This window comes from Saccoglossus kowalevskii, chromosome 16 (assembly GCF_978046115.1).
Source record: "Saccoglossus kowalevskii chromosome 16, keSacKowa6.1, whole genome shotgun sequence".
Lineage (NCBI taxonomy): Eukaryota > Metazoa > Hemichordata > Enteropneusta > Harrimaniidae > Saccoglossus > Saccoglossus kowalevskii.
Window position 1 is genome coordinate 11728592 of NC_140656.1, and position 19145 is coordinate 11747736.

General features: G+C 36.6%; 1 protein-coding gene across 1 annotated transcript; it reads left to right on the forward strand.

The window, feature by feature from the left end:
- Window positions 1–10771: 10771 nt before the first annotated feature.
- Window positions 10772–13883, forward strand: LOC100367711 (indolethylamine N-methyltransferase-like). The gene is made up of 3 exons (XM_002732296.4): window positions 10772–11021; window positions 12650–12857; window positions 13075–13883. The coding sequence occupies exons 1-3, from the start codon at window positions 10871–10873 to the stop codon at window positions 13493–13495; spliced, it is 780 nt and encodes a 259-aa protein (XP_002732342.1). The 5' UTR covers window positions 10772–10870; the 3' UTR covers window positions 13496–13883.
- Window positions 13884–19145: the final 5262 nt, after the last annotated feature.

Genomic DNA, 19145 nt, shown 5'->3' on the forward strand with positions numbered 1-19145 from the left:
AAGGATGTAAAAATGATGTTAACGGTTTTCAGAGTATTTTTTTACTTTTTACTTTAACATTATGAGCGAAATTTTTACTTCAATTCAAAATGTCCGAATTTTAAATATTTTATGTTATTTTACTTTATTTTTTATCATTATTACGTATATCGTTTTGTATTACTTTAACTATCGGCTTCGCAAAACAATTGAAATTGAAAAAAAAATTGAAATAAGAGAAAGTAAAAGAAAGTGTATAATAAAAATAAATAAATAATAACTTATTTAAAAATGAGAAAAAAATATATCTTATCTTAATCACATAGGGCTGTGAGCAACAATCAATGATATTTGGCAAGCAAAAAAGACCATAACGATTGACCCAATGAGAATTAAATTTTATTGTCTTTTTGAGGATTTGATTAAGAAGAACCAATAACTTATACTATTTAACCTGATGAACCTAGTGGTAAAATGTGTTATACTTCTCTCGGGTGTGAGGCAGAGCTTCATGCTAAGCCCAATTTTGATTAGTTTTTTTTTTTCTGTCTAATCTATTAACACTAAAATCAAATCAACGCAGAAGACGTCGTTATTTTCAGTGACCCTGTTATGAACTTACAACGTTCGATAAAAAAAATGGAAGAAAGTTGTATATGAAGGTTAACACGGAAAACAAAAGTCATGGTTTTATGTAAAAGGGGGGTCAACGAGCTCGTCGTGAAAAATTGTGTTTTCTGGGGAATTAGACTGAAGTGGTTAATTACTATAAGTATTTATTTCTTATATGGTCTCCTAAAAATATGTGGCCCAATGCCATGGCAACAGCAGTGCAGACATATAAGGACTTACTGGCAACTGCGTGATACACACTTTTAATGTATGAAGAAATATTATGAAGAAATGGAATGAAATGGAAAAAACACACAAAAGAAATTGTGTAGATGTCTGCTCGGACTTCTTCAAAAAACGAGCGAATGTGTTCGGTTACCAATATTCGCATTTTGCTCACTTTTACAGCCGTCTTCGCACCGTCTAACCTGATATACTGCATGTTCCGAAATATTGATTCACTGGATGGACACGATTTGGCAACGTCTGTTGAGCGTATTTTATATTCATATTCATTTTGACATGCTTTACACATTGAAGAAGCAGAGAAGACTGGGTATGGGATTTCAATGCTTGTAATCAGGTTTTGTAGAGGAATAACAACACTTTCTATTGGTTTGTTCTGTTCATAACGCACTAACGCAGAACTAATTCTATTTGAATAAACTCGAACCAAACAATCACATATATGTATATAGGTTAACTGTGGACGTCGCGACGCGCACAACTTGTGTAAGATACGTAGTTTGTATACGTCAAATTCGAACGCGCGCTGCGTTACGACTACCGCTATTTAATAATGCAATTTTGTTAGCAAACCGGAAGCCCCGTCCATCTGTCCGCTATTAATTATGAGTATTCCAGGATTATTAGCGATGCGTATTCACCAACGTGACCCCACCCCCGATTTAAAATATTGTCTTTACCTTGGCGTGGTGCGTTCTAATGTCGTAAAGAATGTCTCGAACCAGAGTTTACATGAACATGAGCACGTTATTTATTTCACAAACCCAGCAGCATGCTTTTTTGTCTATGTTTTATAACCCGGGGCACACCCCAATAGATTACATAATTAATGCATACCAATTCGAACAATCAGATAAACAATGGACGCCTGACCATTGCGTGTGTTTTTTTGTTTTGTTTTTTTTTGTTAATTAATTATGCACAAACCAATTATATTGTAATCTGAAACATGTTCGTTACATGTGCGCACTTTATTTCCCAATTTGCTTGATAACCGATTGCGGCCAATTTTTGTATTCTTTCGTTCAAATCTTCATACGTGGACACTGTGGCGGTAATCTGTTGTGCAATAGGGTACGATTTTGGGATATTGTGTGGGAATCAATTTATAATCCGTGTCTGATATGAATTAGAAACGCAGCGAAATGTCGACTTAGTACTAATTTATTATGAGAACATGTGAATGTTCAATATAACATGTTACGTTATCACTTCCCCCATCTATGACGTCATCACACGTCATTCTGTTATAGTTTTCAATCTAAGTATCATTCAATGTGGTGCATGCATCACACAGATTGTTTGCCATGTGTTAGTAAGCTGTAAGATTGTTATCTTTTGCAATGAATAATAAATAAGAATGAATGATTGAGTGTCCATGGGTTGCGTTGCGCATGCTCAGTGCGAAACTGAACGATCTGATAACGCGTTATTTGAAATGTAAATACAGGCAGGTTGTTTTCTAAATTTCTGAATGCTTTATAACTACAGTATTAAGCTTAGCGTTATAAATTCCACAATAGTAACTGAAAATATGGAGCTGACTCCTTTTCAGGTAAAAACAAAATACAACTTCAAGTGTGTCTGTTCTATACAGACGCATGACGCAAGCCATATTTTTGTTTAAATTAACCTGAAAGGCAAGGTAATCCTAACTTGTCGCAATCTACTAGTATATAATTGACATTTGACCTACATTTGAATGATCAGCTTAAGCGCGAATATTAACGTTGCAGTTCAGAAGGTCACTGACGATAACCCCTCAGGGACATCGGAGATTTGTAATGAAGAAGATTCAACAGATAAACGCGCCGGCGACGCGCATGAGAACATCAGCATCTCATGTTTTAATTCCACATCGAACAACTAATTCCATCGTGTTTGCATTCCTTAGTGTGAATTTCATCTTGTATTATAGTGTGTTTCTCCATACAGTGAAACAAAACCGACGAGTAGGAAATATAGGTCAGGTACAAACACTCGTGGTGGTAAAAGTAGTGTCTTTTATTAGAACACAGAATTTGGTTTCCAAAGCATGCCTAAACTTGGCGGTTTGTGACGTTGAATGTGTGATTTAATGAGTGTATGCGTCGATATTTATAAAAACGCAGCTGTTTTTGAAATATGATTGCCAGCAGCAGCCTCAGCTTAGATATGCAAATTCAATGCATTGATGTCATTAATTTAGAGTGGTTTGTCGTCTCCAATGAAGAAAATTGCGTTGACAGTTTATGATCTGTCCGCTTTGATATGCAAGTTAACCATCTCTTACAAAAGGTTATTTTCAAAAAATAGTAGGGATTACATTCATTGGTGTGAGACAACATGTACCTAGAGATGTCTCGAGAGATAAAAACATAAAATGAGTGTGAAGCCGACCGAGTATGTCGGTATCGTTAAGCTCCACAAAGAGCCACAAAGTAGTAAATCTACTAATTTAGTCGATCGCCATTTTTATTGAGCTGTGTATTTTCAATTCCCACATAGCTACTTAGAATGGGTATGAAAATATCTATACTATGGAATGATTTAATTTTTAATTACCATAATTTATTTTCGCTGAATATAATTTCTCGGGGTGGGGTGAACCAGCTTTGTTCATTTTAAAGAATTTCGAACACGCGCTGCCTGACTACCATCGCCTTTTTCTACGATTATTAATTCCAGCTAGAATAAAATTCTTCACCGTTGTATGTTTCCCGCTGTATCGTCACCAAAATAAGCACCACTTCGTTGATTCTACCAACGTGTTTCTCGAAGCCATATTGTTTTCAATGTACACAATTTATTACAATATTATTACTTTATAGCTTCGTTTTCGACGACAAGCCATACGTTAAACGTTCCAGTTTCTTGGAGGGCGGAACTGAACAGGCGCCTGGAAAGCTACGAGGATAAGATATCCATTAACACGTAGGTCCTAGTTAAACTAACACTTTTGCGCATTAGAGTAATTTAACGTATAGGTGGTTGTTGAAAGGCAATAGTTCGCGGAGAATGTGTTTTCCAGTTTATTACTTTCAAACCACACACTGTGTTTTGCATTGTGGATAATTACTACTAACCGTGCGTGGTCTGAAGAGATTAGGCATTAGTTCGCACGGGTGTGGGTGGACAGACAAAGCTATGACGTCCGTTGTCAGTGAAATCGACTATGAATAATGAAACTAACGAAGTCATCACTCAATGACGTCATCGCTCGTTAAACTCGTTCCACTGACATTGAACTTGTATTCAAATCAGCTGTCATTCTACTTTTTTTTAAATTGCATGCCGTTATGATTATTCATGTACAAGGTCAAAGTGTTACAAATGTAATATAATGAGCACTATAAGGGGATATGTTTACATGTCGTTTGTGGTGAGATTTAGTGGTGTGAGACCTATAAGCTGAGTCATCTCTCTGGAGTGGTGCGTTCTGGGTATCGTTCGCACTGTAATGCTCGGTTCTGCACTCTAATTAAGGGCATGCACGATACATTTTGTGAGAGAGGTTGATATCCCACTATCAAACTATCATATCATTTCATAGGCACACAAAATAGTACGTAGTATAGTATATTGTATTTAACTCAAATTAATGAATTGGAAATACATTAACCATGGTCAATAATCATACAAAAAAAAATACAATGTTCGTTAATACGAATTACGAATAATGATCTGTGTAAGTACTTGGGCACTGCGAAATTCTAACAATATAACCATAATTTTTAACAATAAACTAACGCGTTACTTGAACACAGAAGAGGTAAAAATCTAATTACAACATAGGGCTATATACTAGTAGTTCAATTTTATATCCCATAATCCTTTGCAAAATCCAATATGGAGTTAACACATTTCTTCCCTATAGTACGTGCAGAGAAGCAAGCCCCCCCCCCCCCCCCCCCCATACAATGAAAGCGCCACTGATTGTAATGAAATATACAACTACGGTGATTCATTTCAAGTTACAAGACAACTTTTACCAGAGGTATATCGTCGGATCTTTTTAAACTGTACAGTCGCGCACAATGATGCAAAGTATTCGGTTCATTCCACCCCGATGTCTCAGAACTGTGCTCATTTTGCCATTGCAAATCGCATGGGGGCGCTATACATTTTCAAATACTACGGAACTCAATGCGAAGTGCAGAGGTCAGCCACTTGACCCACATTGCACTGATTCAATAATGAGACAAGTAAACTGGTGATGGTTGTGAACCATAACTGCCTCAGCACAAGGACTGTAGTGTAATGCAAGGAAATCTGAATTAACCTTCACTGTGAAGGACAATGTGGGAGTTGAATGACTGTTAGAAGCAAGGCTGGGTCAATTTTGCGAAATAGTAGATCATACATATCATCCTATTATTGTGTGTGTCATGTATACAATCATAATAATTGGAAATGGTTTCTGAACGGAAATCTCTCTTATTACTGTAAATAATTATGAACAATAAAAACTGAATAAATATTAAAGCACATTGCTGAAATTCACTTTGAGTATACCTGAAATATAATTTTACAATTGCATACGAGACGTCAAAACGTAGAGTTTGGTGACAGTTGGAAATGATACCAAGATTTAACAATTCCATAACAACATCGCGATTTTCTTTTAACACATGAAACGGATGTGCATAAGTCAAATTTTGTATAGTTCCAATACACATACAAGCATCCGTATATATTGTGACAATAAACCTCTTTTTCACATTGTGCAAATACAAACAAGACATTAAACTTTCCTGACAGTAACATGTGAGACGGTAATGTGATGGTAAAACTTCAGTCGGTCCACAAATCCCAGCAATATTGAGGGGCTACAACAAGTTTGTATTCTGGTGCGATATACAACTGAACCTAATATTGTAACATGGTCTGCAACAGGAGGTTTGAAAATGATGTCCATTCTATTGGATTCCGCTCAATGATGTATTATCACTGTTGGACACTTTCAAAAACAATGTCTTTACATGTGTTTTATAAACCCGAATCAACCAGCCTAGGCCAATCATTAATGTGGGGGTATTGATACCCTGTTTCTTGTATTAATTTTTATTGCACAAAAAAGCAGCAAATACTGTCACTGAAGCACAGAATTGACACGTACCCCCCCCCCCCCGGCCATTCACGCAAACTGCAAATAAAGGCTATTATCCATAGTTATTGACACATCATTGCAGCCGCCATGATGGATGAGATCTGATGGATGGATGGATGGATGGATATTTTGACTGCCGGATTCTGACCTTGCATTCTGGCTACATTTACTGTCCTTTCATACCAGTTCAATTTCCGTTTAATATTTCGTGATATTTAATATTTATTTTTAAAACCAACCTGCTTTTCACAGTCAATCCGGTTTTCACTTTTCTAAAATTATTTAACTGATCAAAAGACTTTACACTCCTACCATGCAATCCGAGTCCGCCATAGTACTTCCGCATACACAGCGACGATCACCAACATGAATACTAGAAAGAACCCTCGCACTCGGGAGCTGGGGAATAAACCAAACTGAACTAGTGTGGTGGCATTAAGACGCGAAGAAGTCCCGTTAAAACATGGCGTTATGCGTTCTTCCAAATATGGCACTGTGACACGACCGTGAATTCCAAAAACATTTTCATTGAGAGTAAGGCTAAATTAGGTTATTTAATAATCTCAGATATTCAAGAACGACGTATATCTTCGCCTGACACGGCATGGATGAAAACATCATCATTTTATAAATAGTTGTTATCATTCATTGCCAAGTACACCGTCCACCTGCGTCCATGCTATTCATAAAGACTAATCAACGCTCATCATAAATCCAAAGATCAGTTTGCGCTCATCAATCATGCGGAAACTATTTAACTGACATTGTGTAGCTAACAACTCATAGTCAATTAGTTAGTAAGTTGCTTTTAACGGTTCGATGTTAACGAGACTTCGATGATTGTGTATGGTATACAACAGGACGTCATTAAATATGATGAATGGCCAGGATTACTATGAGCAATCGGATCGTTTGCAAATCCGGAAAATATAATCCTGCGACTTTTATTACTGCATAATTACTAGAATAATTATTTTGTATAAATTTAAGGTGATCAAAACAAAAACAAATTTCAATACATAGGCACTACAAATTTTTTGTGGAGGTAAAATGATTTTTGAGGGATTATATTCAATTCTCGAGTTGTATTATTATTTTGGAAAATAATCCGGTCAAGCGTTTAGTTGTACTGAAACTGTATCCACATTGTGTATAGTGCATTCATTTCCTGATATAGGAATATTTGCTACAAAACGCGAACCTCAGTGCTGTGGTGATATAGCGCCCTCTATCGACTACTAATTTGATTTATAGATTTCAGCTGCTGGTAGTGGTGGCGCCATAACAGCGAACTGCCAGTGGCGTTGATCACGAGACTGTCCATTTATTTTAAATCATTGCTCCACACAGAAGAGTGGCATATACAGGACATACTTGTATTGTAGCCGATATGCAAAATAATTACATCCTCGCAACAACCTTGCATGTTAAAACGATGGTTAGAGAAAACTGACAGGTACAACTAAGATACAACGAGCGACAGTAAACATTGGATTGGAAAGCTGCACAAATACGTGTCACAAATGAGGTTTCCTTTTTGAACCAAAGTGTTTGAAACAGAGTACATTTTTTGAACAACAGTCTGACAACTTTCAGCATCCATAGCTAAAATTAAAATAAAAATTTTCAAAACGATAAAAGCATCGTTCAAAACACAAAAACCAAGATTTCTGGCTGAAAAACGGCGAACGTAATTTCTAATCATGTCAAAAAAAAAACTATAGTCTTTGCACAAATCTAAAAAAAAGGATATTATTTGTATTTCTGCTGTATAGAAAGGGCAGAAGTCTACGGGTGACTGGTGCTGGCGACACACCCCAATATTTTTTCCAGAGAAGAACCACCCGTTTATAGCTTCTACGTGTCGTGCGGATATCGACAGATTCTGTGTCATCATATTATAAACCATTTTTTTAGTTTACCCGTCATTATTGTTTGGAATTCAACTTGAATAATGCTATCCGGCTTCGCTGCCAAAACTATATCATAACTTATTCTCTTGCTGTCAAGATAAAATAATATAAAACATAATATTTAAACATACTCAGAGTTATGTGTCTTCAGGGATTCAATACGGACGAAACACTTATTTTTTTTAGACTGAATTTTGCCGAATACTTTCCACCCATGCTACCTACGTACAAGCACGGTCGAAAGGCACAATGATTCAAGTTTGTCGACGGCCCGAGTGAGTGGGTTCAAAACACAGTCAGCAGGCGCACGCGTGATAATAAAATAAATGCGATATTTACTATATGGGGCCGCCGTCTTGAATGTGGCATAAAACTAAACAAGAGACAAGTTGTGAAACGCGTTTTTCAGATGTCTACATACTAAATACGATACGTTGGGGTGATATTAAGCCAACCGAGAACAAAATTTGGCCGAATTCGTCGTTTTTGTGTGGAAAAGTCCCTTAAATACGAACACCTAATTACACGATAAACATATAACACTATCCCGGGGTATTTTAAACCGAAACTGTCATCTAACTGTAAGGCCATCGCTGATTGGCTGCTGAGCTGGAATGACAATTTTTGGTTTCAAATACCTCAAAAATTGTATTCAAAAACTGTAGCTAATAAGAAGTTATGTTCATTTGTTAAAAAATTATCAAATAATTCTTAAAAATGAAAAAGACAATATGTTGCACATTTTGTCATTCAAAGGGTTGTTCGAATACATTATTTGAGTCGCACATCATAATATCGATCATTGACGTTCATAAATTACATTTGCGCCATTTATTTCATATTTGATAATCATCTCAATTTTGACAGGGCAGAACTCGGCGGGAATAATACCCACATCGCACTACATTACCGAGTGAAATGCACAAGTTGACTGAAATTGTGACATCTCACTCGTAACCGCGGGCTCGTGACCCTTGTATATACCCTACAGTACGTCATTAAAATATATTGTATACGTCACATTGAACCCATATCGAAATGACATGGCGTGGCGGTCATAACCCTTTAAAAATATAACATGATGGAGAACATGTAATTTTAATAAATATTGTTTTCTAATTGTTACACTGCATTTTGATGAATAAATTGCATAATAATTTATCGTGATCCATAAAACGCTATTCTTGTAGCGTAAATCAAATTACTCGCTCAATGACAACAATTAAGTTCTTTAATACACATATGTATTAGTCGTTTTAATACGTGCAATAACAATAGTGTTATGATATCGACTTCACGTTTGCACATTCGGTTCACACGCCGTTGCACGGCTGTTTAGAATCAACAATTTATGTGTTTTAGGGTGGAGATTATAAACATATATTACAGGAATTTAATAAACAGATTTTTGACTTATTGTATTTAGTAGTGGCAACTTTGCAAACCATGAGACACATTCATGGAAATCACGTGATCGTGCCAACATACATATTTTCATAATTTACTTGTATTTATTTGTTTATTGATTGATTTCTCTGTAATACTTACAATTTATGGCGAATAAATAAATATTATTACTCTGCCATGCCACGAGACTTGACTTTTAAAGGGTGGTAGTCGTCGCGTCACGCATGCGCGAGATTTATGGGTCTCATATAAGCAAAAATGGCGACTTTGCTTGTTGTGCAGATCAACGAGTACAAACTGAGACAGTACCAAGCTTTAATTAGGTATGTATTAGGTGGTTGGAAGGTATCGAAGGAGTCACCGGCGGTAATTAGTGCAAGTCGCGCCCCAGTCAAACCCCATACTTATTATTTGTATTAGAAGAGCGCATTGGATTGTGGGAAAATCAATGTTTATCAATACAAATGTCGCACATGCGCAGCGCGACGGCTGCTGCCCTTTAAGATAGAGAGTTTGTAACTTTGTGTGAGAGAGAGGGAGACTGAGAGAAATGGGTGAATAAAGCTGGACTATCTGTAATGAACTAATGTGCATTCCTTTGGGTCGAGTCTGGTATCCATACCCGTAAGTGCTAACAGTCAAGTTAGACCAAGTTCCCCGGGCACGAAACTCCTGTTCATAACAGCAGTACAAGCGTATGTAATGTTTTCCATTTTCCGTCATAAAAATAAGATGTGCTGCAAAATCAACATTTCTGGTTATGATGCGTGTTTAGTCCATACTGCGTCCAACTCTGAGTATTTTGTTTGATATTATTGTATCCTGGTATCAAGACTACACTCTGTGTGATTTATGGGAAAATAAAGACATAGTGTTGTAACCGAGCATGGGATTGACGGAAATTTCTGCTTCAGACTAAACTAAAAACGCGTACGGTATCAACAGATATTCAACTGATTCATGGTGTAGTTAATTTAAATACTTTCTTTTGAAGGTGATGAATCCAATTATCTAGAGTGAGAAAATCATTTCCCACATAATAGGTCACTCATTATATTCTACTTTCCGTTCTATATCTGTGTTGTCGTGGGGGTGTGCATATTTAAAATTTATGTACGGATCTTTTGACGTGGCATTGACCCCGATGGCTCTATGTTGTTGGTGTGACCTCTGTCTCTTCTGTTTTTAAAAGGACAATATATAGATAGATTTCATTGATAAATACACACTTTCTTAATAATGAAATAATGCTACTGCCTTTCACGTTGACAATGGCTTCGTATGTTATTTGCGTAAAAACGAGTGTAATTTTCTGTATTATTTTTTTTTATGTATAAAACAACACACGCTCAATGAGATTAAACCAGTATTGAATTTTCAAAGAGGCGGGTATGCCATCAACAGCTATCTGTGGCACCGGGCTATAGATACATGATTAACTTCCGGACATTGTACTCTGATACGCTGCGAGTGGTGTGGTGTCACGTGACGTCGCTTATTTGCATAATCAAAGTGCTTTCAAGGACGTAGATTTCGGTCGCAAGTTACTACTAGTTGACTTGAACTATCGGCGGCGCACGATTGCATAGAGCAGAGCGGATCGTCTGACTACCGTGCACTGAATATGGACCCACTACTCACCGGTACCGACTACAACACACAGTTTAACGCAAAACTGTACTTGGAAGAGTGCTATACGACACCAGAAGGGAACCCCGAAGAAGAGGGTGTCCTTCCGTTCATGCTGGATGGTCTACACCAAGTGTTCACGGAAGGTAAGAGGTCACCGAGAGTTGTCAAGCGGTAAATTGTACAGTGGTACACTGTAAGCCGTGATCCAGTCGTATAACTATTCCATTATAACTTGGCCGTTATGCGTGTGTGATGGCAACAAGTCGATCGTCTTTAGACACTGTCTTTATTGTCACTGAGTGTTGCGTGGAACGTAATTTAGCGGATACGCCCACCCAACAGACAAGTCATGACAGCGTTAGCTGGCGTTTCTTGCCGACTATGTCGTCACCCCGATCACATTTCCCCCCGACATTTGTATATAAACGTGCGTATATGTACTGGCAGGACCCTTGATTCAGACACAATAACACGAACAAAAACAATATGGCTTCGACTGTGGCCTACTTTTTAACGCTATCGACCAGGCTCCGCTTAATACGTGGAGGTAAATCAATATATGTATTGTACTTCCAAGGTTATGATGAGTAGACCTATTGTGCTATACATTGACACGTTGTATTTCGATGTAATTTCCAAAGTGAATACCATAAGCGTGTGAATGCGTGCACTTGACGACCAATGTAAATTCTATTTATGGATTTTGTAGCATTTGATGTAATTCTATCTATGTGGTTGTATAAATATTGCCGATAACGAGCCGCTGTTGAATCAAACACACTAGAAAAAAAAAGACGTGCAACTGCGCCAAAGATCTTTTTCCAGTGTCTTTGGTTGAATTTAACACAAATGAGTTGGTCCTTATTATATATACAATGTATTAACATTCAGCCGTATTTTAATTAAAGAGTAATTTTGTATATATACTGATTTTGTTTTTGTCACACTCGAACCATACATTTGTGCGCAATTTAAATGTTTAGCAATCCAATCGCATTGTGTATATGGTTTGATGTAGGTATAGGCTATGTTACTAAGCGACCGTGATTTGATACAGAAAGAAGGACAATGGATGGTTCGTAAACGTGTCGGGGCAGTTAGATATCGGAACTGTGCGCCGTAAATTTGTCACATGACGAAATGGTCAGTAAAATGTTCAACAATTTCTTTCATTTTCGCTGAATGTAAACAACCTAAAACACGGAGGCGGCGCTACCTTACTAGAGAGTCCGGGGGCATGCCCCTTTATAACAATTGTGAAATATAGACCCTCTGAAACGCTATTTCGTGCATTTTGAAAGGCAAATTTTGCTCACACAAAGGGTTTCAGCTTGATTTAGGAAGAGCGACGCCCCCAACATTTTTTTTCGATGGGGCGACCGTCCCCTCCCCAGTGCCGCTACCACTGGAACATATCATTTTTCTAAGCCCGGGTCGATGTTATGAGCTACCGAGACTCGCGTGATGTCTTCCTGTTTACGTAGTCTCGTAATGGATCTGCATTAATTCAGTACATATAGCTGAGATAAAAACTATTAAAATCGACACAAGTTCTTCGATATTCAAAATCACTGGTACACTACAAAACAAATGACAAAATTATGTAAAGGGAAATATAGATTTTTCGCAAAATTTAGTGATGTGTGCATTTTCGCATTTTGTCTATATCGGAGAGATTTAGGGGGTCTGCGGGTACAGCGCTACACCGACGAGTTGTCTGCGGTTCATGTATTCACTTCACTCAGTGTAGGTGTCTCTTGTTTGTACGCAGGTGGTGTCTCTGGTGACAGATTAATTGACATTGGCAGTGGTCCATGTATTTATCAGTTCATCTCAGCATGTACCAAGTTCAACGAAATAGTCACGAGCGACTACGTGGAAGAAAACCGAATCGCCATCAAACAATGGCTTGGGAACGAGGTTGGCGCTTTTGACTGGCAGCCAATCATTCAACATGTCTGTGAAATGGAGAAGAGGGGGTATGTAACCGCTGTTTTAATTGCATACACAACAGGTTGTCTATGGTCACCATGCACTTATTCAATAAAATAATTACATTCACTCAATGTTATGTTTTGTGGGATTTTAACTTCAAAGTGTAAGCTCCAAAGGAAAGTTTCAAATTTTGTTATTTCATATTATAAGCAGTATATTAATTAAACTGATAATAATTTGTAGTTTCCATCTTTTTTCTAGTGACACGACAATTGCCCGTACAAATAGAATTCGCGAGGTCGTCAAAGACGTGGTTCGGTGTGATGTTCTTGAATCAAATCCGTTGGAACCCCTAACTTACCCCCAATTCGATTGTCTCCTGACTTGCCTTTGCCTTGAAGCTGCGTGCCAAACGAAAGACCAATATATGAATGCCCTTAGAAATATCACCGGCCTTCTCAAAAGCGGTGGAACCATTGTCCAAATTTGCGAACCCATAAATTACTACAGTGTCGGCGAAAAGCGATTTGCTGGTCTCATGGTTGATAAAGAGTTCGTACAGTCGGCGTTGAAGAAGGTGGGATTTACGGACCTCAAATGCCACCAACGGCAAAGATCTGCTGTCAACGTCAAGGACATTAGTTATGAGTTCACCATGATTATAACGGCAAAAAAGAAGTAGAGGTTACTATAGCAGCGAATGTGCATTAAAGGGCCGTGGTCGTTGTTTGTTTATTTACATGAAATTCGAACACACGCTGCACGACGACCACCGCGCTTTAAGTTAAAAGATTTTAAATTGTGCCCTGACCAATTAAAAACTAAAATAGATTGTTAAAATTGTGTTGTACAAACCTTCACATGTTGGGTAAATATGCGCACAGTCGTAATAAATACAGCTACGGGATTGGAAAGATACCCGCCTTGTCAATAGCCGAACATTACCGAGCACCGTAGCTTCGGTTGTGATCGAGTTTTCAGCATCTCAGGTGTCATCAAGTCATCGAATCGCACATTTGATTCTCTGTTAATAATTTTAACACGATTAAATGGACTATATTACATATTCAGTGTTCGTAGTGAAGCATTTTTCATTGATATTGGCATTTAGATTAAACATTTCGAGTAATATGTGCACTTTAATGAGAGTGACAGCTAATATTCGCAAGATGTCTGCCATGCCAATAGCCGAACACCACCGAGTAGTTCCGTGGATTCGGTTATTGTTGCGTTTTGACCGTCTTAAATTGTTTATATTATTTTATTTTACTGGTATTTTATTTGACCCTATTATTTATTTGTTGCATGCAAGCGAACTTTGACCATAGAGCATTACGTACTCCCTAGGCGACTTGTATTTAGCAGGTACCCGTAGCAGAATTTGAACAGCAGTACGTGATAGAATTTATTGTGTTGAAGACAAATATAACAGCGCAATATGTCAGCTTCCGTTCAGTATAACTTGCGAACGCCGTAACTTTCAGCTTCGATTTTGGACAGGTCACGCAAAATTCACAACTTTAATAAGTTCATTTTTAGCCCCGCTGTCGACTTTGTCGAGCGGAGCTTATCATATGAGTGATTGTCCGTCGTCCGTGTAAATGTTTTACTTCTTCGACTTCTTCTTGAAAACTACGAGCCTGAATGCTTTGATACTTGGTGTATATGTACCTTGGGTAGACCTCTCTCAGATTTGTTCATTTTGTAATGATATCTTTAATTCTCTAATTTTGGTGAATATTTTTGTAATTTTTGGTAAAAAGTGATATTTTCGACTTCTTGTTAAAAACCGCAAGTCCAATTGCTTTGATATTACACATATATGTACTACATGTGGACCTCTCTCAGATTTGTTCATTTTGTAATGATATCTTTAATTCTCTAATTTTGGTGAATATTTTTGTCATTTTTAGTAAAAAGTGATATTTTCGACTTCTTGTTAAAAACCGCAAGTCTAATTGCTTTGTTATTACATATATAGGCACTACATGTGGACCTCTTTCAAATTTGTTAATTTCGTGGTGATATCTTCAATTATCTAATTTTAATGATTATTTTTGGTGAAAAGTGATAGTTTTGAAGTCCTGTTGCTTTGATACTATACATATTTTTCATTTTCTAATGATATCTTCTGTTCTTTAATTGCAATATGCATTGCTAACAGCGGAACTATCTCAGCCGACAGGCTGCTTGTTTAAATATAATATTGCATGGACATTTACTACACGACTTTTATCTGCAGGAAACAGTATATTCTAATTTGGCACATTTTTTAATGTGGCGCATTTATCCACAGTAGCGAACTAAGTCAAAATAAAAGTCATTAGATAATTAAGCCAATAGGCCTGTATAGTTACTAGTCTTGTTTGCAGACCACTTATCAATTTTTAGTGGTTTGATGTGCGTGACGTCCATGGGTTGAATTTTGCTAACATTGATGCTATAACTTCTGAAAATGTGCCTGCTATACTATATAAATATATCAACGAACTACAAGTATAAATAGCATATATATCGCAATATCTAATGTATCTTATTAGCTATGTAATGCGTGGTGCCAATAAATCATCATTGTGCCTTATTACTAAGTAGATTGATAAATGTAAGTCAAAGAGATAATTATCTATTATAGTGACACCGTTGCTATGACAACACGCCAAAGGGACTGATTAGTCAATTTAAAGAGAAAAGACTGTACATTACACGTGAAAGCCGATGTTGCATCTTATATACTTAAATAAAGAATAATACAGAAAATACATATGATTGACTGAGCGATATATATATGAATATTTGTGTATGGAGGTTTTTTTAGTACGTCGTTGTTACGTAGTTAGCGGTACCTTTGCTAAAGTCTTGTATCGGAAATACAAATGTGTAGCTCTATAATCTATGGTACCCTTGTGCATTACTTTAAATGAGTTGTATCATGATATGCATAAACGGTATTTGTACATGTAAACGTCGTGTAATAAGTATAATTTGTATTACGATGCACAAATTGTATATGCTAAATTTAATAAACATAAGTATGTGTATGTACGAGACGCAATGATATGTATAAAATCATGTATACATGTATGTCATGTATTGAATACCACCGTAGTATATTTTATGTAATGTACGAGTTGTATAATGATGTGTACAAGTTATATGCGCAAGACTTATAATATATACAAAGTGTGTATATATATGTACAAGTTGTATAATATGTATATGTTGTAGGTATGTACAATACATATGATGATATTGATAAATTGTATATATATGTAACAGTTGTACAATGATTATGTATAAATTGTATGTATATACGCAAGTCGTATATTGTTATGATTATTTAATTTCGCTTTAATGTAATGCTTATGTAGCTATTGAAACCTAGGGCCTATCAAATGTTCGTCTACCGTCTACGACTGCTGCATTCGAAGCTATTTCCGATCTTGACCCGGCCCATTGTGCCAAAGACTTCATAAAAACAGGGCTAGGAGATATTTGTGATTATTTTGTATTTAACGAATGTTTTATTTTGATATATGACAGTAGTTATACCTTATTAAGTATCAGTGGCGGATCGAAGAGGTATCAAGAGGGCAAGACACCCTCCCGGGGGGACTTACCTACGATGTGGGTTGGAGTGCTCCACAGTCAGCTGAAAAATAAACCAAAATATCGACATTGAGGGCGTTGTTCACAAAAAATGGCCTAAATTATTCGGCTCAAAAAACCGACTCGACCGTAGAAATTGGGATCAGGAAAGCGGCACAAGTTCTAATATTTATACTTAAATATTCATAATAACAGATGTAAGAGATTTGTTGATAAGTTCTCTATTATTTCTGTAAACATGTAATATACTACGATATACTATGTATGTTACTAACTCAATATTACCTTGTCTCTATATTCTATGAATGCCTCCGCCTATATCCAAAATAACAAAAATTTAAATAAAGGCCAATATGCAAATTCAGTATTGATAACAATGTTGGTTGTCAATTTTTATCACCCTTTTGAGTATCTTTTATTAATCAAATGACGGAGCTCAGATTTTTTAGGAATAATTAGATACATCTATGGATTCTATGAAGGCTATAAAAAGTTCATTTTCATTAAAAAGTTCTTTACTATATTCTCACAACTTTCTGGTGAAGCTAATTTTACTTCGTATAGCAGATATAATTTGACAGTTTTCCCCCATTCTAAGAGAGTACCTGGCTCAAAACATACTGCATTTGATCTGCAATCAAAGACTGCAACATACAAAGCTCCAGTGAATGCAGAAGGACATTAGCTATGCTTTGAGAATTGTTGATAATTTTAACACAATCTAATGCATAATGACTTTTTTTTCAAATATTCAATCTACTTGGGTTATTCTTATTCTGTGTTATTTTATATAAGCGTGACATTCCCACGTACTTGTCTTGTCTCGTATTCAAGCTGATACTGTAAAAGGATTAATTATTCACTGGGTTTTAATTTTGCTTATTTGCTTATTTATTTTTGCTTATTTTTACAGTATTAAGAATGTAGTAGTTTGTTTCAAGTTTATGGTTTCATATATACACAAGACATGCTAATATAATTGTGAATTTGCTAATTGTATAGGCATTTATCATGAATTTAACAATCATAAATGGTCAGTTTTGATGTTTAACAAACATGCGTTGTATCGTATCATAAATTCCATATTGACAACCAATAATGATCATCCACTGGGAAGTAACAACTGAAATGGAAATAGGTAGCAGGTTACACATCCAATATGTTATGGCCCACAAACAAAATGTTGGCATATCTTGTTGAATCTAGAACTAGAACAATATCTGACACTTAAGTCAAAATTTGAATTCTCGTCTTTCATCTTGCCCAAACATATGGCTGATTGTCCTAATGTATTTGCAGGCAAACGAATTATGGCGCTCTGCGCAGGATTCGAATTGGCGATCACTCCAAGATCCTCGCTACAGCAAGCGGGCGTGCTATCAACTCCTCCCTGACTGTCGACATTTACGCATATTGAGCCCGATCCCACAGTGGCCAGTTTACGTGTCTAGACGTATTTACGTAATTTGTATGTTTGAAAATCAGGACTGTAGACAAAAGTCTGCCGATAGGAAACAATATTTTGAAGCAAAGTATGTAATCAGTCGCGTAATCTTACAACATCCTGGTTGTTTAACAATGTAAATGTAACTGTGGATATAATAATACAGATGAAACTTTTTTCTCGGAGTCTGACGATTGTTTTAATGAAATCAAGTAATTTTCTATGAGTTGAGAATACTGCCAAAATTAGCTTGGTGTCATGATTTGAACATTGTGTAATTGCTACAATATTATTTTGTCATTATATTACAATAGCGTCATTATTTAGATAATATCTTGACATTCAATTGTCATACGATTTGGTTATTTTCACGTCCAAATGTCTTGACATTCGGTTCGCTTGACTTTCGATTATCTCAACATTTGATTACCTGACCTACATTAACTGACCCCGATTTAGATGTAATATTCAGTCCATGGTCCCGGACGACTGCCTCAAATGAAGCATTGTAGAGGATGGCAATGCAAGCCTTGTAAAAGTTTGAGAAATTTCGTTTCACCAACATCCACGGAAATGACCAAGGCCGTCAGAGCCTTTCGGGACGCACTATCAAATGCCGCGAACTTGTTGGTACGATCGCGTTCCTACTTGATCCGACTTACATGTAAGAGTATCAGTGGCACTCGACGCATCATCGTCGCGGTGGTTATAAATGCCGACATTTAAATACTACTTACGTACATTTGTTATATTATGTTTACATATATTTTGTTGTTGTAATTATCCTATGTGAATGTTTTTACACGGAGGCAAATAAGTTATTATTTACCTCGTGTTATGGGCAGAGTACATATAGTCGACGTCTGCGCTTATCTCTTGTTTATTTGTATAGTTACTGATCTAAGCTGTGAAAAGTGAAATAAACAATTTGTTTGTGGTGCCGATGCAGCTTGTTGAAATCCGAAATCAATTCAGGTATATGCAGTTCCACAGTGGCAGTTCCTTCTAGAGTGACTCGATCTATGTTGCACTATTCAATAAATATATTCACAAACATAAACCATATAAAGTAATAAAATATATTATTTATTGTCAAATAAAATATACTATACTATATATATTTTCGTCTTTATTTTGTTCTGTAATTCCAAACCTGGCCTCTTAACGATCGGTTGTTGTCCATCCTCGGCAGGCTTGCAATGGCTTCCTCAAGATTGCTTACTAACTAAGACAACTAAACGAATGTATATTGAAGTAATATTTGTAGTGATTGTCCTTGCAT

What these genes read in the sequence shown, in the direction of transcription:
- LOC100367711 (XM_002732296.4), top strand. Translation starts at nt 10,871, where the DNA reads ATGGACCCACTACTCACCGGTACCGACTACAACACACAGTTTAACGCA. An exon ending in ACACCAAGTGTTCACGGAAG is followed by an intron (nt 11,022 to 12,649) that starts GTAAGAGGTCAC and finishes GTTTGTACGCAG; the next exon opens with GTGGTGTCTCTGGTGACAGA. An exon ending in TGTGAAATGGAGAAGAGGGG is followed by an intron (nt 12,858 to 13,074) that starts GTATGTAACCGC and finishes TCTTTTTTCTAG; the next exon opens with TGACACGACAATTGCCCGTA.